At 39.7% G+C, this 25,740-nt stretch overlaps 3 protein-coding genes and 1 long non-coding RNA gene across 6 annotated transcripts in view; 1 reads left to right on the top strand and 3 right to left on the bottom strand.

The window, feature by feature from the left end:
• Positions 1 to 34: 34 nt before the first annotated feature.
• On the bottom strand, positions 35 to 5,871 carry LOC141781087 (pyrroline-5-carboxylate reductase 1, mitochondrial-like). 2 transcript variants are annotated; one of them, XM_074656605.1, is made up of 9 exons: positions 5,730 to 5,871; positions 5,402 to 5,473; positions 5,228 to 5,298; positions 4,439 to 4,618; positions 2,942 to 3,163; positions 2,717 to 2,809; positions 1,924 to 2,087; positions 1,434 to 1,615; positions 35 to 521 (listed from the first exon to the last, which is right to left on the bottom strand). In XM_074656605.1, exons 2-8 carry the CDS (start codon positions 5,466 to 5,468, stop codon positions 1,447 to 1,449), a joined length of 966 nt encoding a protein of 321 aa, XP_074512706.1. In that variant the 5' UTR covers positions 5,469 to 5,473; positions 5,730 to 5,871; the 3' UTR covers positions 35 to 521; positions 1,434 to 1,446. The 2 variants fall into 2 exon arrangements, with proteins under 2 accessions (XP_074512706.1, XP_074512707.1); XM_074656606.1 differs by having other exon boundaries at positions 5,766 to 5,845.
• A 1,137-nt stretch (positions 5,872 to 7,008) lies between these two features.
• LOC141781086 (uncharacterized) overlaps positions 7,009 to 25,740 on the top strand; it is a 61,759-nt gene continuing 43,027 nt past the window's right edge. For both annotated transcript variants that reach the window (XR_012596766.1, XR_012596767.1), the window contains exons 1-2: positions 7,009 to 7,144; positions 9,667 to 9,803. This is a non-coding gene — a long non-coding RNA (uncharacterized LOC141781086). The remainder of the gene's footprint in view (positions 7,145 to 9,666; positions 9,804 to 25,740) is intronic.
• On the bottom strand, positions 9,771 to 11,723 carry myadml2 (myeloid associated differentiation marker like 2). The gene has a single exon (XM_074656604.1). It carries the CDS (start codon positions 10,906 to 10,908, stop codon positions 9,997 to 9,999), a length of 912 nt encoding a protein of 303 aa, XP_074512705.1. The 5' UTR covers positions 10,909 to 11,723; the 3' UTR covers positions 9,771 to 9,996.
• Positions 15,353 to 24,031, bottom strand: notum1a (notum, palmitoleoyl-protein carboxylesterase a). The gene is made up of 11 exons (XM_074656603.1): positions 23,460 to 24,031; positions 19,648 to 19,700; positions 19,454 to 19,549; positions 19,075 to 19,135; positions 18,931 to 18,989; positions 18,739 to 18,841; positions 18,455 to 18,646; positions 17,723 to 17,820; positions 17,422 to 17,569; positions 17,285 to 17,332; positions 15,353 to 17,170 (listed from the first exon to the last, which is right to left on the bottom strand). The coding sequence occupies exons 1-11, from the start codon at positions 23,810 to 23,812 to the stop codon at positions 16,867 to 16,869; spliced, it is 1,515 nt and encodes a 504-aa protein (XP_074512704.1). The 5' UTR covers positions 23,813 to 24,031; the 3' UTR covers positions 15,353 to 16,866.

Below are 25,740 nucleotides of genomic sequence, written 5' to 3'. Positions count from 1 at the left end.
ATTAATAACAATATATTGCAATATCAAAGGATAAATATTTAATAATAAAATGCTTTGAAAAAATCACAGTTTTATTGCATCATAAAATATACCATTACGCACATTTTGTAAGGAAAGTTTGGCAATGTAATTTTGAGATTGCATAAATACTAGGGATGCACCGATCCAACTTTTTCAGTCCCAATACCGATGGCATGAAGGATCTTACCTCACAAGAAATAAAAAAACATTTTAACCAAAAATATACCATCTATTGTTACATAGCAGCTGCTAATAGGTGTTAGGAAAACAGTAGTGTTAACATTTACTGAATATTCACACAAATAAATCACATTCACAAAATGTTTTTTGTTTTTTTATATATATTTAATTATAAAATACTTTTATACTTTGATAAAATACTTTTATTGCATCATAAAATATACCATTATGCATATTTTGTATGCATCTTCCTACAGAGCCCAGTAATAGAATTGTCAAATAATATTTTAGTTGTTTTTTGTGAGTTAATATAAATGTAACTGATTGTGTTAAATGGGCATATGATATAGTTTAATATCGATCACAGGCCCGAATTGAATCGAATCAAAATCGTATCGTGGAAGACTTTGTGATATCAGAAAATATCGTATCGCTGTACAAAGAATCAATATAATATCGTATTGTGATGAAACCTGTGATATACACCCCTAATAAATACAAGCTGAACTGTAATACCACCAAGTAAACCTAACTTTGCCAACTACCATCAGACAGGACTGAGTGAAATAAGATTTAGCAAGCTGTATCCCACCACAGATATTAAAATTATTATTCTAGTCTAGTCTAGCCTGACAAAGGAAAGGCATTTCATTACAAAAAGAAATATGGCTCACACAGTTAGGGCTGTAAATCACACATTTTATCATAATACAATTTTATATCAATTCTTTGGACAGCGATACAATTTTTGCTGATATCAAAAAGTCTTCCACAATACTATTTTCATTCTATTCAATTCAGAGGCCAGCGATCAATATGTGACGATATCATATGCCCATTTAACACAATCAGTTACACTTATATCAACTCATACAAAGCAACTAAAATATGATTTGACAATTATATTACTGGGCTCTGTAGGAAGGAGGTGGTCTTGGACTGAAATTGGTGACACACACGTGCCATGGGAATTTCAAAATAAAAGCGTAATCTTAAAGATGAAAATATGTATTGATATTGATGATATTGGATCATTGATCATTAAATAGATATATCGATACAGATCGATGTTTTGTTACACATACATACAGCTTTTACAGCATCATTCCAAACTTTTTTTTTCTAGAAAGTAATCCACCAGTTTAGCTTATGTTCCAACAATTTCCTTCACAGCATATACTGCATCTCCACTGATGTGACAGATATTAAAATGTGCTATTTCCAAGCCTGGCAAAAAAAAAAAGATCACTTCTTCTTCGTCCTGGGGTTACTGCTACCGAACATACTGATTCCACGAGGTCTGACTCCTACAGCCTCCGCAGTCACTCCCGGCTGCTGGTACACTTTGTCCAGAGTCGTCTTCTTTATGGCAGCTGGGGAGATTTTCTCTTGGTCGGCCAAAAACTGAAGTTCCCTTTTTGGAGGGAACACAAGAGACATTTACAACATAGTATGAAACATACATATTTAGCACAACATAGTACAGTAGCGTAATAATAATCCCATCACTTGGTAACCTGAGAAGGACAAAACTCTCATTGCAACATTATTTGCATATAGCTCCATCTACTGTCTGAATTATAAACTTCAAAAGAAATATATCACCCTTTGGCCATTTGAATATGACAATTAACTTAAAAGCATTTCTTGTTTATCCCTGTGACAGGGAATATGATTTGTTAGTTTGTTTGTCTCACACTTTTTTTTTTCTTATCAACTTACCTAGTCCTGACACAGGAGGCCTCTACAGCTTTGATGAGGAGGCTGCGGAAGCCACCGCTCTCTAGGACATGCAGGGCGTGGATGGTGGCGCCCCCTGGTGAACACACGTTGTCCTTGAGCTGCCCAGGGTGTTGGTCTGAGCTTAACAACATTTTAGCAGCCCCCTTTTAAAGAGACACAAAGGGAGATCCACATTAGATCAACACAGTATTGATGTCATATCCAACTTGTATCTTTTATCATGATACTGTGTTTTCTAGGGCTGCCCCCTCTTAGTCGAATCGGTTGTTTTGGTCTTAGTCAGCTAAGATTCTTGAGACGATTAGTCATTTTTTATGCTTATTCATGCTGACAGACTTACTTCCAAGAAACTTATGAGCACATCTCTGATAAACACAAGATTTAAAGTCGCGCTTTTGGGTGATTCTTTGTGGAGAAACTCTCCACAAAGAATTTAATCTATCGATTAAATTAAGTAATTAATTTGTTTTCGAAATCGTGTGTGTTTGTCGACTAAAACATTCTTTGGTCAGGACATCCCTAGTTTATTTAGACTGTGTCTAGAACCAAGCAAGACAGACAGCAGCAACCACCTGGCGAAATTGTATCTGGATTTATAGATTTTACAGGGATAATATATGTTAGACTGACTAATTTTCATATGCATCTATCACAGCAAAACTTGAAAAACTTAATTAAAACCACTTAAACCAACAGTAACATAATAAAACAAGAACCAAAAACATCCAAGAAAGCACACTCATAAATGTGTAAAAGAAAATAAAGGTAATACCAGCAGGGCTTGGGCTCCGAGGCGTACAGCAAGTCTCCTGGGCAGGCCCATTTTCACTCCACCGTCAGCAAGAGCTTCTACAGCTGTAAACGCCTGCAAGGCCACAATCATAATTGTTAGGATGATTGAATGAGAGGAAAACAATCCACAAGGCAATTTTTTTTCATAATTCCTACAGGTAAGGAAAAATTGTAAAACCCATTCAACGTTATTTAAATGACTCACGTAAGCGGGACCGCTGCCGCTGAGGCCGGTGACGGCATCAATCAGGTCCTCTTCCACCTCGATGCAGTATCCCACGCTGGCCATCAGCTGCTCCAGAAGCTTTCCATCCTCTACTTTTGCATGGGTGCCCGTGGCGTACACAGTGGCCCCCTCACGCACCACCACCGGAGTGTTTGTCATGCACCGCATCACCTTTGGATCAGGGCGATACTGCTGCAGCTTCTGTAGGGGAACGTAGCAATGCACTGAATGAATGGTCCTGAAATTATGTAGTTATAGTTTTTAAATTTAATAAAACTAACATGGATCAAAGTTTATGCACTAGTCGATGGAATGGTTGGCATTTCATTTGCTTTGCTGCCATGTAATATACAGACTTTATTCAATGGAAATGCATGGGTGTTTCAAGTTCAAGCAGCCGACCAATGTCATGTTACAACATGTGACTGTTCAGCCTGAGGGGTCTGCAGGGAGGGAGTGCAGAAATACTATGAGAGCCTCATGTTAAAGGAAACAATAAAGCCAGAATTTCACAAGCATCAGCCATCATCTAGAGCTGAGAGGTCCGTAAATACATGATTGATGATGATTAATACCATGTCATATAAGATTTACAAATCATCAGGGGTTTTGATTGTCATAAAAGTATAGTTTAAATAATGCATTTTCTTGGTCTTAAAGTCTGCTTTAAAGTAAAATGACTTGACTTTTGCAGATGAGTAAACAAACTATATAACCTGTATTTCAGGGCTGTCAAAGTTAACGCCATAACAATGCATTAACGCCACTAATTTCTTTAACGCATTAACCCAACTTGTGATTTTTAGGTTGTGGCGACTAGCTAAAGTGAAAATACTGGCATCATATGAAACTAGAAAACCTAAGGAATCCATCGGTACCGACCATGTCATACTAGCTTGTTGTGAAGGAGGTTAAATAACGTTCCAAACTAACGCTACATTTTGACGAGGAAAAACTGGCATGGCCATTTTCAAAGGGGTCCCTTGACCTCTGACCTCAAGATATATAAATGTAAATGGGTTCTATGGGTACCCACGCGTCTCCCCTTTACAGACATGCCCACTTTATGATAATCACATGCAGTTTGGGGCAAGTCATAGTCAAGTCAGCACACTGACACATTGACAGCTGTTGGGTTTCAGTTTGCCATGTTATGATTTGAGCATATTTTTATGCTAAATGCATACTACATATTACAATATTCGTCATTGTTTTGTGTTGTTAATTGATTTCACAATTAACTATGGACAATTATGTGATTAATCACGATTAAATATTTGAATTGATTGACAGCCCTACTTTATATACATCTAGGCTAAATACTGTAAATGCACTAATGTTTATTTGTCCAAGATATTGTGTAATGATTAAGTATTGAGTGGAAAAATATAATTGATTTTGTCAATATTGTCCAGTTCTGATATTAACAATCTGTGTTCAGTCAGTAGCATAGGAAGACAGACGGCTATGACTTGCCTTCTCTATAGAGCTGATGGTGACTCCTGCAGCACAGGACACAATAAGGTGTCGGTCTTCGATGTCTGGTCCAATCTCATCCAGTACAAAAGGGATGATGTGTGGCTTCACAGCCAGGAAGAGAACATCACTTTTGCTCACCGCCTCTTTGTTGCTGGTGGTGAGATTGACACCCATTTTCTGTACAAATGACATCTTTTTAGTACTTTGTTGGGACAGAAATAGACATGGGAATTCAAGGAATGCTTGCAAAGGAATGTTTTGTTCCTTGAAAAACCCCACAAATATATTCAGAATTAAATAGAATTATGGGAATAAAGTCATAAGTTTAAAAGAAAAAAAGTCGTAATATTATAAGAATAAAATCCTAAATTTAAGAGAAAAAAGGTCGTAGTATTACGAGAATAAAGTCATGTTTAAGAGAAAAAAAGCCGTAGTATTATAAGAATAAAGTCATATGTTTAAGAGAAAAAAAGTTGTATTATTATGACAATAAAGTCATACGTTTATGAGAAAAAAAGTCGTAGTATTATGAGAATAAAGTCATAAGTTTATGAGAGAAAAGTCGTAGTATTATGAGAATTAAGTCATATGTTTACAAGAAAAAAAGTCATAATATTATGAGAATAAAGTCATAAGTTTATGAGAAAAAAAGTCGTAATATTATGAGAATAAGGTCATAAATTTAAAAGAATAAAGTGTTTTGTACCTTGGAAACCCCACAAATATATTCAGAATGAAACAGAATCACTGATGGAGAACAGTATTGTTCCTCTCTACAGTACCTACCCTTAGCCCCTGTACTCTGGGGAGATCTGTGTCTGGGCAACTGGCTGTGATTCTGTGGGTGGCAATCACGCCTTGAAAGGGTACAAAATGTCCAGAAATCATTTCAGTGTCTGATTGCAATCAACAACATAAAAAAATCTGAATAATACAAACATGGTGTTTTAAAAAACTCACCTGCAGCTGTGAAGCCTCTCACCAGAGCGTGGGCCAGCTGGCCCGCACCTATGAAGCCCACACTCATCCTACCTGTGTGTGTGTGTGCAGAGTTGAAAACATTAATAGCACGCATAAAATCCATTTTAATTTTTTATCTCAACTAAAACAGATGATTGTCTTCGTCTAACAACTGGTGTGCAGCTTGTATCCTCTTGTTTACTGGTATGTTGTGCTATAGTAGTAAACAAACTCTTACTTCCTTATTAAGCGAGAAAAACAACATTCCTAAACACACAGTGACAGATATTGTTGTACAAGTAAATACACTCATAGAGGAAATACTTACAGATAAACGGAAGAGACCCTAAGTTGACCAACTCACCAACTCGATGTGAAACACCTGAAACTACAACACGAAGTGTCCTCCTGGCTGTCTCTTGGACGCTCTACTGTACCTGAGGCGATAAATGTAACTGACAAGCGAGCGAGCCAATGAGCTTGCGTGTTTAGGAAACACGTGACACGGTAGACCAATCACAGCAGTGTTGTAGTAGCTTTGGGGGCGGGTTCTATTAAAAGCTGTTACATCAGGTTGAAAGGTTTGAGGAATGACAGTAGTGATGGGAATTCCGGCTCTTTCTAGTGAACCAGATAATTTGGCTCAGCTCGCCAAGAAGAGCCGGCTCTTTCGGCTCCCAAACGGCTCTTCATTTTCTGCGTTTTATAGTTCAGCCAAATTTGTAGCGCTGTTTTGACCTATGATTAGTATGTGTGCAGATATATCACTTAAATTATTCAATATAATTACACTAAACCTTATAATTTCCAGAATACCATAATTTTACATGCTGCTTCGTTTCCGACTATCACTCATCTTGTCTGCTATTCACGCACCGCACTCCTCTCTCTTTCTCTCCTCCTCTTCCTCCTGCTCTGTACCTGTAGACCGTCAGCGCGCCGCGATCCCACGCCCCTCCCTGCTTGATGGTATGATCCTTATCTGTCATCACCTGATTGGTCGCACGGACATCATTAACACAACATTTAGTCACAGTCAGTGCATGGAGTAGATAGATAGATAGATCGATAGATTGATAGATCGATCGATAGATAGATAGATAGATAGATAGATAGATAGATAGATAGATAGATAGATAGATAGTAACTTTATTGATCCCGAGGGAAATTCAAGTTTCCAGCATCACAGTTCCACAGTGCAAAACATGTTAGTAAAAAGGCAGTAAAAAAAGTTAGTAGTGCAAAGTACAAAGTACTAAAAAATATAATAGATATAAAAATACAAGGAGATGAAGATAACTGTTAAAACTGAATATAGTGCAGGGTAACGGCTGTGATACAGGACTATTAAAAAAGTCAATATGGTGCAGAAGAGACTGTTAAAAATGAGTATAGTGCTGGGTAACTCCAGTAGCTTAGTCTATGAAAGTGCACTGTATGCATTATAATCTGTCCGTGGCGCAGAGAAAATTGTCCTATCATTCTGCTTTGGATTAATAGTAAAAAATAAAAAAACAGCTCTCGGACGGGGCCGGCTCTTATCGTTCACTTAAAAGAGCCGGCTGGAAGAGCCAACTCGTTCGCAACCGACACATCACTAATTGACAGCAGGATGCTGTACTATCATCATCTACTAGAGGAAAGCTTGGAAGGCATGGTGGTGGTGGAGACTATTTTTATGGGAACGGAGACAAGGTAGCCTGACCCAGAAAGACAAACTTCACCCTAGTTAAACAGCCTGGAGTAAGTAGGACTAATGTTTTGGTGCTTTTTTTTATCTTCAGCATCTCCTGCAACACCTGTACAGTTAGATTCCAGTGCTTGTCACCAGGGGGCTTAATTGCTAGCATCTAGCTAGCTTAGTGCTAACTCACAAAAATGGACACTTTTTTTAAACTAAACTGATAAACAATGCTTATAATGGAAAAACAGAAATATTGACATATTATTGGCATGGAAAAGTTTGGGAACACCTCCAAACTTTTCCATGCCAAGGCTCTCCAAATAGCATCAGCTTATGTCCGGGGCCCTCCTTTTGCAAGATTGACAATACCATGACAAATGATAAAAAGATAAATACATAAAATAAGGCTGTCAATCTATTAAAATATTTAATCGTGATTAATCGCAAATTTTTCTCATCAAAATGTAGCTTAAATGGAGATTTGTCAAGTATTTAATACTCTTATCAACATGGGAGAGGGCAAATATGCTGCTTTATGCAAATGTATGTGTATATGTATTACTGGAAATCAATTACCAACATAAAACAATGACAGATATTGTCCAGAAACCCTCACAGGTACTGCATTAAGGATAAAAAATATGCTCAAATCATAACATGGCAAACTGCAGCCCAACAGGCAACAACAGCTGTCAGTGTGTCAGTGTGCTGACTTGACTATGACTTGCCCCAAACTGCATGTGATTATCATAAAGTGGGCATGTCTGTAAAGGGGAGACTCGTGGGTACCCATAGAACCCATTTACATTCACATATCTTGAGGTCAGAGGTCAAGGGATCCCTTTGAAAATGGCCATGCCAGTTTTTCATCACCAAAATTTAGTGTAAATTTAGAGCGTTATTTAGCCTCCTTCACAAGCTGGTATGGTATGGTTGGTACCAATGGATTCATCAGGTTTTCTAGTTTCATATTAAGGTATCTTCACTCTAGCTTTAAAACTGAGCCTGATACAACGTAAAAATCACAAGTTGCATTAATGTGTTAAAGAATTTAGTGGCGTTAAAATGAATTTGCATTAACACGTTATTATTGTTAACTTTGACAGCCCTAAAATAAAATAAAACTTTTTAATACATTTCCTTACTTTTATTAATGCAATAACAATTACATTTGTTTTTCAAATCTTTAATAATTCCATTAGATTCAATATTTCTGTTTTCCATTAAGAGCATTGTTTGTCAGTGTAAGTTAACAACATTCAACAACAGCTACTGCACTTATTTATTTATCCTTTGCTTTAGTGACACCATTATCTGAAGTACACAGATTCTAACATATTAATGAGAACACTTAACATAATGTGTGTCTGTTGTAATGATGTAGGCTAACATTTTGACTTATTTTAATATATGTAGTAGTGTTTTGTTGCTTTCCACATGTAGAGGCCCACAGAAGGGAATCCAAATAAAGCCAAAAGTTTTATTTTTCAAGTAATGGAATACACGTGTATGTGTGATGCGTTAGCTATAACATATTTAACACTCGTCAGGTCTTTCAAAAACATGTTCATTTTTGTGAGTTAGCACTCGCTAAATTTTATGAGCAGCTTCGTGGCAGACGCAGAGCCCCCGTGGCGGCACCCCACTTTGAAAATCTTTGGATTAGACCAACGCGTTTTGGCTTGCAGCCTTCATCAGGGTCATCATAAAACATAATACAAAGAACATTTAAATAGTGTATGAAGTAGACAGATGGAATACTTGACATTGATAAGTAAGCCTTTAAACTGCTATATATCTCACCAGTTTGATGTGGAAGCTCGGGAATCCATCAAATATCCTTTTCAGGAAACTGTTTTCTAACACTGTACAGACAACATGTAATTTATCAGATATATAAATGACTGTAGTGCACTATCAAATATTGAAATATGTTAATTTGATTTAATCAGGCTATGAATCAAACGTACTTTAGCAATCAACATAACCACCAATTTCAATTTTGATTTGAACCTTTGCCAATATACAAATGAGATTTATGATGTCACTGTGTAATAGAGGAGTCCGCTGTCTTCTGAAAGTTGAGAGTGAAGGTTCACATATCAATTAAGACCTAACGTAAAGGATACAGAAATCAAAAAGACCAACATTTTGATATTTTATTAAACATGGAACATATCAGAAATATAGCAAAAGAATAGATATTATACTATATAGTTGTGCTTATTCTAAATAAAATACAATTTTATACTGTTTGCCTTCAAAAATTCATGTATCAGATACATTTAACATTCAGTGGATGACAGGAAAAGCCTGATGAACTTCAACTTTTGGCATAACATATATGAGGACAAAATCTGCAAAACAAATACAACAAAATGTCCAGAAAGCAGAAACCAAAAGCTATGTTCAGTGCATACTGTAGACTTAACATATGCCATTCATCTCTATGAGATACATCATCCATTTAACTGTTTACATACATTTTAATACATATATTAATACATAAATAAAGTGTTCAGCCTCTGTACTCTAAATGACATAACACTGTTTTGCTATTCTAAATCCCACAGTCCCATAGGTCCATCCTGTTTGCGACCACCAAAGGAATCTGGAGCAGAGGGATGTGTTTGGTGCTGAGGTGGACGTATTTCCCAGGGTCCTCTGTGGCAAAGTTGCTGAGATCAGCTCACCGGCGCACCTGGCGGTCTCTCCCTGGTAGGTCACGGCAGAACTAAAGCCTTTTAGAAAGGGGTAATACTGTCTGACAGTCTAGATGAATACTGATAATAGAAAATGCCACACATAGATACGACGCCATGAATCTATGGATCCTGACTGTGGAGAGCATGATGTGTTTCTTTATTTGTCTTTGAGTCTAAACAAACAGTCTTTAGGGAAGGAGAGTTTTTCAGACAGCCGAGCTGGAGACAAAGCGAATCCTCTGGGAGTAAACAAGGTCTACAAAATATAGGATCATGTTGACGTTGGTGAACACGGCCACCACCAGCTTGCTGTCCCAGGGACATTCTCCACGTGGGCAGCCCTCGGGGCGAGTAGTGGCGCCGTACTTTCTGTCAAAGCTGAAGATGGGCCAGATCAGTGCGGTACTGAGGTAGAGGATCACAGCGAAGAAGGTGTAGACAACCACGAAGCGATCGAAGGGGAACCGCAGGGCAGAGGTCCTACCGGAAACTGTCAGTACGACCACTACCACGGTGACGGAGAAGCACAGGCTGTACACCACCACGCAGTACTGGGTTGCAATGTAGAGGGTGTACTCGCTGTCATTGGCCAGGGCCCCGAAAATAATGCAGGCCACAAAACCCTGGACCACCTTGAGTAGACCGGACACAGTTGCCATGTAGCCCACCACGGCCCCCGGCTTGGCTCGAGTGAGGAACACCTCAGCGCCGTAGGGGAAGCAGCAGACGCTGGAGCAGACGGTGACAGCGATCTGGTAGATTTGGGCTTCACAGTACTCGTCGGGGCACTCTGTCTGGAGGAAGTAAACCGGGTAGACCACGGAGGCTGTGATGTACATGAGCGTCGCCAGCATGGCGAAGGCCACGGTGAAGTTATCCCAGGAAATGGGCATGCACGTGTGGAGCCGCGTGATGTCCAAGGTGAACACAACCAGCGTGACCGCGAAGCAGAAGCACCACACGAACATGCAGAAGATCCCGTAGGAGGCGCTGTAGCCCGCTCCGTGGGACACAAGGGCCATTATGGTGCAGCCGAGTAACATCTGGCACATTCGGGCTGCACCTAAAGGTGACAGCACAGCGTCTTTGTTGAGGTAGTGTCCTCCATGAGAATCCATGGTGCGGGTTGTCTCCCAGGAGCAGCTGTTTTTCTTGGTGACGTCCTGTTCTCTGTTTCGGTGTCCTTGTGGCCGACTCACAGACCTCACCCTTTCCTTGGTTGCCTTTTTATAGCTGGTCCCTAATTACAAATGTCTATAATTCTTCCTTTAGTTTGCTTTGTAATTACAGTGCGCTAAAGATCAAGTCACATTTATACACTGTTATGTAGACTTTACAGTAGCTTGTAATAGTAAAGGATATTTATTTAGACTCTTTGTAGATTCTTTGTTTAAAGTAATATCTCTACTTGGCTGCACAGTCTAGAAAACACAGAATATAATTTCTGTAAATCATATTACGCTGGTATCCGTTGTTTTTATTGTGTTTTAAAATGTTTTAGAGGTTAAGAATTTGCTCCTGGTCTTACTCAAAGCTGTAGCGTATGTCCTCCGAAATCTCGCTTTTCTCTTGCTTGCTCTCTTCAATCACCAAGTTGTCCAGTGTATCAAAAGTTCAAAGTGGAGTAAGGTCCTCTAAAAGTCACATCCAGTGATCAATCTTCCAACAATAGCCCCCAGTGCCGAACAGGTGGACTAGTTTGTTGTCCCGTCAGTCAACTTCCATTACTCAGCGACTCGGTCCTTGTAATTTCTTCACTGTAGGCCCTTAGCTGCCCGTCAAAATCACTCAAACCGTTGGCTCTGTCTCTCGCTCTTTGTCTTGCTGTTTCTGTCTCCTTTTGCCTCTTGGATTAGGTCTCCCACTCTTTCTCGCTCACATAAACACACACCCTCTCCCTCCCGTGTGTGTGTGTGCACTCGGTGGATTGCAAGGGGTTGGTTGTTTAAATGAAAGTTTGTTGCCGAGCCCAGGCTTACAGGCCTCGCCAGCTCTATAAATAGGGGTTCTATATTCCACAGTGGGGTGGGAGGCTGCATGTGGCAGGCAGTTTGGGAGTCGTATTTCTAGGGAGCACCCAGAGAGGCTGAGTCAGAGCACCCTCAGTCAGAAACTGGCATTTATACGCAGTGTAATGACAGGGAGGGGAGGCTAAGACTCCCATTAGAGGCAGAAATTACAGACAGGTCCAGAGGCATGATTATGCACGAGTGAGTGATGCATGTTAGAGGGAAGTGGAAATAAATTAGTAGTTACTTAAAATACTTTAACCTGTGATATTAGTACGCTGTGATTTTGAGTTACAGTGTGCAAGGTGAAAAATTTTTTTACAGGATGTGAAGCCTGGTATATTCCAGATAAATTCTTTTCCACTAATTTGCTGTATGTGAGTATGGTGGGATTCAGATTGGACAAGGGAAGATGACAATTTCAAAAACCAAATTGATGAGTATGTTGACTCTGTCTTTTAAAGGGGCTGGATAACAGAAAAAGAAAAATACTTCCTACTTGTTCAGAGCCCTGCCTGTCATGCATACTTGCCAACCCTCCTGTTTTTCATTGCTGTCTCCCGCTTTCCTCCTGGGGTCACAATTCTCCCGTATTTCGCCCGATTTCTGGCAAATTTTCACACTTTTTTTTCCTTTTTGCTATCTCAACCTGTTTCTGGAACTGAACAGCGTGCATACATCCCAACTGTTTTCAACCCGGATGACAATAGAGCTACACCAACTGTCGTTTCCCGGCGGAGGAGAGCAGTCTATGCTCCTTACACAACGCAGTTTGAGCTCATGTTTAAGCTGCGCTCGCCACAATGTGTAGTGCCCAAAGTTGGGCTTTGCTCGATGCAGCAAAAAGCCACCGTGGCACGGTACTAAGAGAAAGAAATACTCAAGCAGGAGCATAAATGAATAAAAACGGATTAATATTAGTTTTTACTAGAGATTCACACAAATTATTCAGTTTTCTTTCCTGGGAGTTAAAGGTAAAATCAAAAGTTTAACATACGAATGCTGTTGCAGTGTACTTATTATTTTGTTATTTTCACTCTTTTAAAGTCACCAGAATGCAGGAAACATTACCCTCATTTTTTATGGTGGAGGACCCCCAGACCCCGCCTCTCTTAGAGGTGCTGACATTATCAAGTTGCTGCTCTGCAGAGAGGCATATTGGATTCACACTCAACACAGTTGAGCCCTTTGGCCTAAATGAAGAGCTGAATTTGTCATGATTGAATTTATAACCCTTGATGGATGCAGTACTTGTACTTTTTTTACTTCTGTCTTTGTTTTTGTTTGTCTTTGTTTAAGATATATTTGTGTATTTTGTTTCTGTGTGATTATAGTGAATGAAGTGTGGCACTTGGAAATTGGCTATGGATTGATTTTCCAATAGATTTGACATCATAATTACACCTGTTCTAAGTTGACTATGTGCTTGCTGTATGTCTGTGTCCATTTTGACTCTGAAGAAAGACACAGTATTGTCACAACGTTAAACTGTTTGCACTATTAGAGGCTGCAAATCAGTCAGTGTGCTCTAGCGGAAAATGACCTTTTAGCCCTGTGTTTGGCACATTGAAGTGGCCCAATCTAAGAATGTGACATACTTAGATCTGCAACAAAATCAGAGGCTGTGGTGGCTCAGCAGGTAGAGCGGGTCGAGCACTAATCACAGGGTTTAGCGGCTCCTCCTGACCACACGTCGAGACGTCCTTGAGCAAGAAACCGAACCTGTCGACAGTTAGGCCAGCGCCCTACATCGACGTGTGAGTGTATGTGTGAATTGAAAGGCAAATTGTAAAGCACATTGGATAAACAACTGCAGTCCATTTATCATAAAAACAGTGCGCACACCAAACAAAATAAGTCGTCAGGGCATTTCCTATTAGTTATGGGTCACTTTCAATCAAATAAAAACACCAACATTTCTCTCACTTAATGAAATATTTTCCTGTTTTTGGAGATTGACTCCATAAATTTCTTGAGATTTAACAAAAGCTGCTAAAATATAAGGTGTTGAAAAGCCTTAGACTGACAGTGTGTGTACACTAAGCCTCATATCTATTATCAGATATGTCAAAATGGTGACAAACTGCATTGGCAGCCTGAGGGAGCTGTTGACCTTACCTCCTGCTAAAGGTTTTAGTGCGGTGAGTGTAAAATGGGAATGAAAATTGTAGGGCTGCCCCCTTTTAGTCGAGTATTCGGTTGTTTTGGTCTTAGTTGACTAAGATTTCTTTAGTCTATAAGTCATTTTTTATGCTTTTTTATGCTTTTTCATGCTGATTGACTTATTTCCAAGAAACTTATGAGCACATGTCTGGTAAACACAAGATTTAAAGTGGTGCTTTTGTGTGATTCTTTGTGGAGAAACTCAGTTTTAACTAAATCAAGTAATCGATTAGTCGACATAATCGAATGAGTGTTACTCTACTAATAATTTCTTCGGTTGAGGACAGCCCTCGAGAATCGTGCAAATACTACTGAAACCTATTCCACTACTATTAATAGTAGCAATAATAATAACAACAAGACTGCACAGCAATATTAACCTTGTAGTATATGTAATGTGTCTTTTCTTTTAGGTCTGATACAAAGACATGCAATCAACACAAAAGAGAAAAAACAGCAATGTATTTACAATTTACAAAGAATCACTTCTCTGTGAAAATAGCACTTATAAATACGATTTACATAACAAAATAAATATGTAAATTACCAATGTAGCTTGAGTTTTTTTTCTGTTTAAAAAATATGTTACAGAATAAAATTACAATTAGTAATAATAATACCTTTCCTTCTCTGGTGTGATGCGAAATAGAGGTCCTTTAAAAAAACATCATTTATAAAGACATCATTACGTACAGCATTGTCATTATATTAAAAAGTGATCTCTATTATGAAATATAAGAAGGGAGTTACAATAGTGAACACTTGAAAGAACCTATACAAATACTCAAAAAAAATATACAATACACGATATTTGTCTCCCTTTAAATGTTCATTGCATTGATCTGAGGATTGCTGACCTAACATGAATGTGTACCCGGTGATTCGGGGTTGAACAGTCGTCTTGTGATGATGTAGAGGTATAGGCTAGATGTAATGGCACTGTGGTGTACAGTATGTACAGCTACTGATAGACAGTTTAAGTGTTTCTAGGTCCACTTTAGCACCACAATCAGCTTCAGCAAACGACTAAATCGTGGCGTCTTCACACAGCTGTCCAAACTGGAAATATGCCATTTAGATTTCAACACTGTTAGGTATGAGTTACCTTAATCTTTTCTCTTAACCCATGATAATCACAACAGTAATGTAAGTGTGGAGCACCGTCTTTCTTTTGTTCTTTTTGACTATGTCTTTTTGGCTACTTACATTACCAAGGATTATTACACGGCTTTGTTGAATACTCAATTCTGATTGGTCAATCACGGCGTTCTACGGTCTGTTATTTCTGTATAACAGACCGTTGCTATGGAAGCAGTTCTGATCTCGGACTCTGGAGGACCAGTTTTCCATCAAATTATTGATTTCTTAAGTAAGTAGCCATGTATTAAGCGGGATAATGTACAGCTAGCCGGTCATTGTTGTGAAAAAAAAACCTTCAGGTTTCACGCTTTGTGTCGGGGTGCCGCATTGCGCTGTCGGGGTTTATTTCACAATAATGACCGGCCCGCTGCACATTATCCCTTACATAACATCTGATATTTGTCTGTTTGCAGCTTTTATTTTCAGTAACTTAACTATGTGTTAATCCAACCTGGTCTTATACCACGAGCTGTACTGGTTCCCAACCTTTTCTCTTAAGGGATCCCTTTTTCTATCATTGAATAAACTGACAAAGTGACATATTTTATGGATATTTCATCAATGCATAACAATAACAGCTGATAAACTGTACAATTAATCCAAATAGTGAACACAATAACTGTAGGAAGATTGCGTAAAACGAGCAATTTGGATGATTTCCTGTGAATATTGCATCAGAGATGAGTTATTTTTAGGAACTTTTAATACAATTCTCTGTCTGTATTATGTATTTTTTTTAACAATCATTCATACTTAATAGGCTTCTTTTTTTGACGAATTCAGTGCTTTCTTCTCCCTGATGTTTGGCCATTGTTCTGTTAGCTCTTTGGTTGTTTTAACTGCGTACGTTTCTAATGCAGGACGAGGCTGTTTAGCAGAGAGGGAATGTTCTGGAAATATAGCTTGAGTTCAGGTCTTCAACGTGCCCTTATCCTGTATATATTTTAAATAATATTACAAACTTTAAAAGTAAAAAAAAATATTTAATTTTCTTCAAAGAAATTAATGAAATGCTGAGATATAGGCCAACTGTATGTTGTTTTAAAAAGTTGTCTTACACCCCTTAAAATCAAGAAGGTCTTGTGACCCTCCGTGAAACTTTGGCGACCCCTAGTGGGAGTTGGTTGGGAAGTTGGGAACCAGTGGATTAGAAGAGTATTGGTGTCAGTTGTCTCTATCGTTCTTGAGATTATTTTAGAGATAAATACATAATTTCCATTCTGATCCAGTGCCTTTCTCACCTTGTCCCTGTTTCTGCTTTGATGCTGGTTTTTGTGTGATGAAAAACAGTTTGAACAAAATGATACCCTTATATACTCTATAGTGACTACTTAAAGACAGCATCCTTACGTCATTGTGGTGTGTTTAAACAATGACTAAATATAATCTATATGGAAGGATGAAAATAATATAAAAAACATCAATGAGCATCCTTAAAACTGGATTACATTCGTGATATTCTTGTCTTTTACAAAGCAAAAGATAATTTAAATGGAGAGTAGCAGAGCGTTGTGCCTTGTCGTGTTGCCCCCCGTACTTGTCGCCAGTTGCGAGGAAAAGGATTGTGGGACAAATCGAAGCCCCTGTGTTTGACTGAAGCTCGTACTAAAGTAAACAGGAGGTCAGAGGGGAGCTGACTATAGGTAGAATGGGTTGTGAAGGTTGGAGTTGGAGGTATCAGGCATGGGAGAGACCGGCCAGAGAGACCAGCCCTTCCCTGCTCGGGCTTAGCTTGGAGATACTGTGTGTGCATGCGTGTCCCTTTTAGCTGCCGCTGCTGAGCATGCCCAGTAGCTTGCTGGGGTCCATGCCCTGTTGCTGAGCCATCTTCTGCACGTCGAAGCCCATGTGCATGAGGAACTGAATGACGTTCATCTCCTGTCCCGTGAACTGGTCTCGGATGGTGGGGCAGGTGGGGTTGCAGTGCGGCCACGGGCAGCTGTCGATCAGATGCATGGGGCAGCCTTTGGGCGGAGCCTTGTTGTTCCTGTTGTCGTTGAGGCTGCGGTCCCAGCAGTGCAGCGCTCGGGGCAAGGAGGTGCCTTTAACCTGCACGTCAATCCAGTAACTAGGACACAACACAAGAGGGCGCTGTCAGCACACGGGTGGAAAGTCTCAGACACAAAGGACAGTGTCCTCTTATAATGACACACTGGAAACGGGAAAATTAAACCATACTCACTTTCTGGTGATGACTTCATGTGATAGACACGCTGGAGCAAACATAGCCCTGAAAATAGAAATAAAAAACAACATAAACCAATCTGAATCCATGCAATGATTCAATTCTCTTCCTGAAATGTAGAGAAGGGGACTTACGGGACATCTTTGAGGGTGTTCCTCAGCTCAATGCCCAGGTTTTGGATGTAGCGCCACTGGCCTTCCTGCACAGGCTGGCCTGTTAGCTGGATGTTGTCCACTGTTAACTGGGCCTCATCAAACAGCCACTGGACGATAAACACAGGGCCTGCACAGGGAGGATGGAAGCAAAAGATTAATATAAGATTATAGTGCATATATATATATATATAGTATAGTATATGTCTACTCAGACATGTGTGTGACATGATTTTGGGCATGCGTGTGCAGTAGGTGCATTTTGAGACAAACTCAAACTCACTTTTTATTGATGGGAAGACTCTATATCCAAAGAAACAGTTCCACTCCTCTCCCTCATGGGTTTTCCTGCACCTCTCTGGTACCACTCCTCCCCAGTACCTGATGGGGCAGGTTGAAAAGGACAGATAGGTTACACGATGTCTAGGTTAGCAACCTGATGATCTTGGCACCCGATTCGACTGTTATCAGGACATTAAATGTGCGTTATCGTTCGCTGTATGCATCATAGATGTGGGTCAGTAGGGGCCTTTATAAAAGTGAAAGCGAAACTTAACATGTTCTAACACTTAAAACTGCATGAAATGTTACTTTTGAACACAAACAAAAAGGCTTCTTTAGGTTTAGGCAACAAAACCATTTAGTTAAGTTTAAAATAACTAAATTTCAAAAGTGCAAAGTGAAACCTGGATGAAAGTCCTATGTTTTGTGTCCCATCCATCGCCCCTCTCCTCCACAACATATGGAGTGTCACGCTGTCGATATACTACACTCCTGGCTTCTGCTTTTGCCCCTGTCATAATTACTACGGTCGCTTGAGGTCGCTGTTGTCTTCTTTTATTCCTTCTTTGGGTGGTCAACCATCTGAATAGATGACAAAACCTACTGATGGGTGTAGCAGGGCCCTACTGACCCACATCTATGAGGCTTATAACCACTGATAACGCCCCATTTAATGATCTGATAACAGTCTAATCAACTGGATCTTATCACCGTACTAAAATAAGTCCCATACTTGATGCCTCTCTTGATGGTCTCAGTGGGGGCGCAGCTGATGGCGTCCACGCAGTCCGTGCAGTGGTACTGCTTGTTGTCCAGGAACCAGCCAGAATCAGACAGGCCTCGCACTTGTATCCCAGTGTGCCCCAGTCCCTCCAGCAGCTCCGCCACGTGGTCCACGTTCAGGAGTACCCCAGTGCCGCCCGCACTGCACACAAAAACATATTAATATCTATACAGGAATATGAATGAAACGGTGAAGATTTTGAATTTCAAATCGCAAGCAACACATGAACATACCTGCTTCCTGCTAATAGGAGGACTTTTGCGTTGTCCAGACCTTTGTTCAGCAGGTCCTTCACAACCTCTTGAATAATCATGGAGCCCATGAAGGCATAGCCATCTGCACACAACACAAAGAGAGTAAAACTGTAGAATAACACTTTTCTTAATGAGATTCATGTTTGTTTTGATGATTCAGTAATGTCTTACTCTGCTCTGTTTTGGCCGTAGCGCCGCTCCACACATCGCTGGAGCAGTACGGGATGAACCTGCACAACCGACATAACGTTAAAGTTGCCAGCTATGATTATAAATTTAGCTTCAATAAATAAACACAAACATGAGTCAACTTACACCATGTTGGCGTTCCACCAGTGAGGGTTTTCCTCAGGCAGCGGAGACAGGATACCCGTGCCTGCGGAGAGACAGATCAACATGTATCATTAGCCATCCCTGGAACTCCCAGACAAATCCTCCACTTCCGCATCATCATTACCACATGGATTACAGTTATTACGCTGCAATGAGAGAGGGAAGCGTCTCCGCTCCTACAGCAGCGGGCGCCAGGTAGCCCTGCGCCGCAGCTACATTATGACGGGGTGACAGATACATCCGATCCTTTTAATTACTGAGACATTACAGTGGGATCTGGCTACTTTTTTCCACCATGTTAGGGGGTCAGGATTTGCTACAGGCCACATGTGGAGTAAGTGCACTATGCAGACTAGCTGACCTGTTTTAGTTTGAGGCCACTTGGAAGAGCTCATCAGTCTCCTCATCGTCTCGTATCGACTGTCGCAGTTCTCCTTGTTGAAGCAGTACCAGCCGCCTGGACATAGATGCACAAAAAGAAGACTTTATCACACATATTGTCTACAATTATTTAACATAATGAAACATAATGAAATGAGTTGAATTAATACCGACCCTCTAAGAATATCAACCACCGTCTGCTGCCTCGAGATTCTTTCAGGTAGTACCTACAAGAGACCAAAGAATATCGAATCAACACATCATACATGTCAATAGTGCTTCAATATATGTGATTTCAAATTCATCAAGTTTTATTTTACACAGTCTGCATAACAGTATATCTAAACAACAGATAGATACAAGCACATTCCACATCTCTCTTCAGAAACATGAGATAAACGCTGAAAAGTTAATACCCGCTCTGTTTCTACCGTCTACCAGCGTCAGTATCCGAGCATGAAATATAAACACATACGACATCATCACCTTACTCTAAACAAGGATGTCCTGTTAGTTTGTTGATTCCTATCGCTGAAAGGTGACGGACAACAGCAAAAATGAAATTCCACAGGAGAGAACAATGAGGTTTGTGTGTACGGTTTGCACTTAGGAAACTGATATAGTGATCGAAACAGGAGATAAACTCCCCTATCCTGTTTGTAGTGTGGATGCCAGTAGATGTTGTAGCAAGAGTAGGTAATGTACCATCATAGTCTCATCACTCTGAGCTCATCATTTATACACGACATGGATAAAATCAAGGCCCATAGGAATGATGTGATAAAGAGATATGGTGACGTGTGTAGATGGCAACACACTGTCTGTCTTTTTCATTTAGGACCCACATATGTCCAATATAATGCCCCTTAAATGCACCCTGGGTAAGATAAAGCGTTTTTTTTGTGTGTGCCAGGATAAGATTTTAAGAATATAAGCCGTGTGCTGTATGTTGTCAGCCCAGAAGAAGGCAATACTATCATGATTCTCACATTGCTAATCATGTCAGACGTAACATCATCCTTTTTTTAACAGGATTTTTATTTAATATCGATACCAGGAAGAAAAAAAGATCACAGAACTTTATGGTGTGTGAAGTAACTTTAGCCACAGAATCAAGAGGCTCCAAATGTGCTTCTGTGACGCTGAGAGATTTTTATTTTTTTATTTAATCAGTATCCACCCGACGTTACCGATGACTAAACTCAAGCGATTGCCAAAAACACTTCAGTGACTTTAAAGAAAACAGACTTGGCTGCAGCTCTGAGCTGTTTGCTCAGACTCTGAATCACACTTTGGCTGCAGTCAACGTCTTGTGCTATTATTTTGCGAGCCACAGTCGATGATGTAGGCCGAGGACGGTGCACTCTACTTAGTCTACTACTTCCAAAACAACAAAGTGAAGGCGGTCTTGGCAAAAAAGCTGCACAACCCACTCACTCCAACAAGTGCAGCTCCAGAAGATGAATCACACAGTTCCAAGTGAATGATTTTTACTCGTTGTGTGTCTCATCTGTAACTGTAACGATACCTCTCTGGAACATACTGTTAGTAGCTGATGGATTAGCATCTCAACTGACAACAGTAGTGAATGAGACGGCCATCTGTCAGTAACTGTCCCCGGCGTCTCTAAAGAGCTTTACCGCTCTAACAGACAGCTCTCTACCACCAGCGGGCACTTTGGGCTTTTACAGGAATTATAGTAAATCCATGGAGAGACATGTATAGAACTGAACTGGTCCCAGATAAGTTCTTATGCACAGACTGTCACCAAAGCCTCCTGATATGGAACAGGGCAACATTAAGAGTAAAGCTTTTATATAATACTGGCAACATATTTTTTGCTATATTAGACCTGCTAGTAAATTAGGGTCATGCAATTTCAATACTTTCATTGTGGTATGATATTTGCCATTCTTGTGATGCAGATAATATTTGAGACACAAGTGAAATCCACTGCCCTTGGGCGGTGGCTTTAAACGACAATTATAATGTGTAGAATTTGAAAAATTACACCTTTTACAACTGACTTTTATTTGATCCATCCCCACCTGCCATTACTCGATTATCAGTATTATTTGTACAAGAATAAATTGAACCTACTCAATTTGACTCCCTGCAAAGGGGCCATAAAAGAGAGAGTATATGACTGATTGTTTGTGTATTATACAGTATAAGAGGCAGTGGATCTGTCTGATGTTAATATGCTTTTAGTGCCATGGCTTATCCTGCTTTAGAGAACTCATGCAGGCTTTCTTACTGCCAAATGGATTCCTGCTTAACAACACCAGTGGGTATCATGGCAAACAAATCCATTCTTTACCTCATGGACAATAGATTAAATATATTTTTTTTACCAAAAACTTCTAGGAGCCATTGAGAGCACGTTTTACAGTAGCCAAGTAAAAGAGAGACAGAGAGAGACAGGCAGAGAGAGATAGAGAGAGATAGAGAGAGAGAGAGATGGGCGGGGGTCTGAAAACTTAAATCTAAACTTTTTTTCTGCAGAGCAAATCCTGCATTCTAATTTGAAGCAAAGGAAATGAAGCATAGGCCATGTGGCTATCCGCAAATTTCACGCATCGCTGACGCAAAGCAGCTGTTTATCTCATCCCTTTATTATTCTGCCCCATGCAGGGCATTTCTCTCTCTTTTGAAAATCCCCACAATTATTATTATTTTTTTTTAATTTTTGTTCAGCCTTTAAATGTGTTAGGAATCGAAAAATAAATTTGCAATAAACCGGCCCCAATAAGGAGATATGGTGACGTGTGTGTAGATGGCAACGCACAGTCTGTCTTTTTTCATTTAGGACCCACATATGTCCAAGATAATGCCCCTTTAAATGCACCCTGGGTAAGATAAAGTGTTTTTTTTTGTGTTCCAGGATAAGATTTTAAGAATATAAGCTTGTTTATACATGACATGGATAAAATCAAGGCCCATAGGAATGATATGATAAAGAGATATGGTGACGTGTGTAGATGGCAACACACAGTCATTTAGGACCCACATATGTCCAAGATAATGCCCCTTAAATGCACCTTTTGTGTTCCAGGATACAATTTTAAGAATATAAGCTGTGTGCTGTATGTTGTCAGCCCAGAAGAGGGCAATACTATCATGATTCTCCCTCATGTCAGACAGCAACATCATCCTTTTTTTTTTAGCAGGAGTTTTATTTATTATCATACCAGAAAGAAGAAAAAAAAGATCACAGAACTTTATGATGTGTGAAGTAGATTTAGACACAGAATCAAGAGGCTCCAAATGTGCTTCTGTGATTTAACTGAACTATAATGCATTCTTAAAAAACATCACTTTACTGCTGATCAACTGTCTAAAGTATCATCAGTAACAGTTTCATGCAGTATTTTTTTAATTCTGGGACCTGATCTGCACATGTGAGGCTTGTACATTGTACATGATTGTAAAATCAGTGAATTAGCTCTGTTCTTCACTCACATGTTGTTCTGGTTTGTATTCTGTGCTCAGCTATAGACACACATTTTTGGGAAAAGTGTCAACAAGTCTTCTATAGCCTTTTTCCTAACAAGTGCCTTTAATTGTATTTAGTGTGACTATTCCTATGTCTGTAACCTGCTAAGTCTATTCATCTAGGCAAAAAATAATGTTGTATGTAAAAAACTAAATAGTGCATTAAAACAAATCAGTAAGATAATGTAAAAGAAAGGTGAAAAACAGCTATATAATGTATCTTTAAACAGTAAATTAACTGTAAAATACTGTGAAATTAATAAAAAAACTGTATTTTTAATTAACAGTACAAAGCTGTAAATTTAATATCGATACCAGAAAGAAAAAAAAAAAGATAACAGAACTTTATGGTGTATCAAGAGGCTCCAAATGTGCTTCTGTGATGCTGAGAGATTTTTTTTTTATTATTATTGAACTGATGCACAACTGATGCACCATCATGATGCATATCACACTGTAACCTACATGTGTGTATTCTCTTAGTTACATACCCTGCAGGACTCCCATCGTTGCAGGTGACTGATGTATTCTCCAAAAAGTTCAGCTTCATGTCGTAGTCGAGTTTCTGCGCAGAGCACGGATACAGGGACTGAGCGAGGTTCTTCACTTGTGTCATGAAGTTATCCATGTTCTCCTCCACGGCGGTGAAATCCAGAGGGAAGCTCTCGGTGGTGTCAGCCCGGTGATCCTCCCGGTCCGCCCGGTACGTGGGAGGAGGAGACGCGCGTCGCGGTTGTTGTTGTTGTGGGTTGCGGCCACCTCGGAACCTCCGTGCGCAAAAAGCTCCGGACTGCATCAGGACCAGCAGCACCAGCGCTGATGAAACCACTCTGATCAGTGTCATCTTATCCAGGCGTTTAGATGTCCTTTCTTCCAAAAAAAAAATGCAAAAACGTTTTACTGATGGAGCTGAGAGAGAAACGCTTAAATTGAACTAAATTAAAAGTTTTCTCAGATCAATCATCAGTCATCTGCTGAACTCTCTGCATCAAACTTTTCAAAGAGTGCAACCTACAAACTGTCTGCCCATCTATCTGGACCAAGCACACAAGCTTGAACGACAACACTCAGTGCCATGCTCTTGTATTTTATTCAAACTTTCCCCCCTTGTGTGTCCATCCAGCCAATCAGCAGGAGCTGGAGGTAGGACTCAGAGCAATGATGATCAAGCTGTGGCAGACTGACTAACCCCCCCTTTTTTTAATTTATAGAGGAGGAAAAAAAAAATGTCCATGCAGTTGGTTTCTTTTGATCCACGATGTTTTATTTGATGTGGTGGCTTTTATTGGCCCTTGAAATGCCCATTTCCCCATTCCGCCACAAATTTATGAAGTGAGAATATGCATCTTGTTACACACTTGCCTGAAAATCAAGTGGGGAGGAAAAAAACTGAGAACAAATTCGTGCATTGCAGAGCTCCAACAATATTTTGTCAGGAAAAATACACTGTTAAGAATTTCCCAGTCAAATAACAGTAAAGAACTAGCAGAGGGTTGCCTTAATGTTACTGTAAAAATAACATTATTATACTGTCTGCTGCTGAAATTTACAGTACTGTTAATGAAAAATACAGTTTGAACTTTTATTAATTTCACAGTATTTTACAGTTAATTTACTGTTTAAAGATACATTATATAGCTGTTTTTCACCTTTCTTTTACATTACATTTCCCATTCCGCCACAAATTTATGAAGTGAGAATATACATCTTGTTACACACTTGCCTGAAAATCAAGTGGGTGAAAAAAAAATAAAATTGTGCAGAGCTCCAACAATATTTGGTCAGGAAAAAATACATTGGTTAAATAAGAGGAAATTATTATTTTTTAAGGGAAATAAACATATAATGTTGTTTAGAGAGTATCATCCTCCACAAGAAAAAAAACAACTCACATACCTTTTTTTAAGAATCACTTCCAGTTCTGACTAGTTGAGCTTCTCATGTTTTCTTAAGGTTTAGAAAAAGGGACTTGGACACTTGTTTTTTTGTTTTTTTTAATCCAGACGGGGCCTCCAGAGATCAAAGCAACCATCACTCTTTCTCCCCCTTCGTCTCGCCTCCTCCCTCCCTCCCTCCCACTTCAGTCTCTTCCAAACTTTCCTGGTCTACTGTATATTTTAAGTCGAGCAGAGCATCCTGATGGGACGCCAGCTTTTTAACGCAGGAATGCCTCGTTACGGTCGAGGTAGGCTTCCCTCGAACAACCTCTCATTTTGAGGACACATTTAAGTTAAAGCGTAGCCCGCAGTGATTGCACAAGAATAACAGTGATTATTCATCGAGGTGACACTTCATGGTGACTTTTGTCTCTGATTGAGCTCATTCTTCCCCACGTGAGACAGACTGATATTGTTATTCAGTTTAGTTTGAAGTACCTGTACATATATGAGAGTAACAAGCTGCTGACTCTGGAGCAGCTTAAGGGGGTTATTCTCAGCTTGTTGTCATGTCTACAACAGTGAAACACAGACTCAGGTAGCGTATTGATGTCTTATTGATGCAGTATCAGCTTCAGCAGTGAGATTGGAGTGCTCATATTGGAGCCCTGTTTCTTCAGATATCAGATGTTGTTTCTGTGAGAACTAATGAATGTCATTGTAATAGAAAATAGGAGTCCGAGTTCAGTTTGACACCCCTGATAATAAATGTTGATAGAAACTCAGCCAGAAAGAAGAAATTGGGGCATTTTTAGAAGATGCTAACGTATCACCTGAGCACAACAACATGTTAAAGAGGACCTATTATGCTTTTGTGCTTTTTCTCTTTCCTTTA

Source organism: Sebastes fasciatus, chromosome 13 (genome assembly GCF_043250625.1).
Source record: "Sebastes fasciatus isolate fSebFas1 chromosome 13, fSebFas1.pri, whole genome shotgun sequence".
Lineage (NCBI taxonomy): Eukaryota > Metazoa > Chordata > Actinopteri > Perciformes > Sebastidae > Sebastes > Sebastes fasciatus.
Note: the sequence above shows the minus strand (reverse complement) of the source record. Positions and strands in the feature narration are given on the sequence as shown.

What these genes read in the sequence shown, in the direction of transcription:
- LOC141781087 (XM_074656605.1), bottom strand. Translation starts at nt 5,468, where the DNA reads ATGAGTGTGGGCTTCATAGGTGCGGGCCAGCTGGCCCACGCTCTGGTG. An exon ending in GAGAGGCTTCACAGCTGCAG is followed by an intron (nt 5,299 to 5,401) that starts GTGAGTTTTTTA and finishes TACCCTTTCAAG; the next exon opens with GCGTGATTGCCACCCACAGA. An exon ending in CCATCAGCTCTATAGAGAAG is followed by an intron (nt 3,164 to 4,438) that starts GCAAGTCATAGC and finishes GTTCCCCTACAG; the next exon opens with AAGCTGCAGCAGTATCGCCC.
- myadml2 (XM_074656604.1), bottom strand. Translation starts at nt 10,908, where the DNA reads ATGGATTCTCATGGAGGACACTACCTCAACAAAGACGCTGTGCTGTCA.
- notum1a (XM_074656603.1), bottom strand. Translation starts at nt 23,812, where the DNA reads ATGACACTGATCAGAGTGGTTTCATCAGCGCTGGTGCTGCTGGTCCTG. An exon ending in AACGATGGGAGTCCTGCAGG is followed by an intron (nt 19,701 to 23,459) that starts GTATGTAACTAA and finishes GGTCTCTTGTAG; the next exon opens with GTACTACCTGAAAGAATCTC. An exon ending in GTGGTTGATATTCTTAGAGG is followed by an intron (nt 19,550 to 19,647) that starts GTCGGTATTAAT and finishes ATCTATGTCCAG; the next exon opens with GCGGCTGGTACTGCTTCAAC.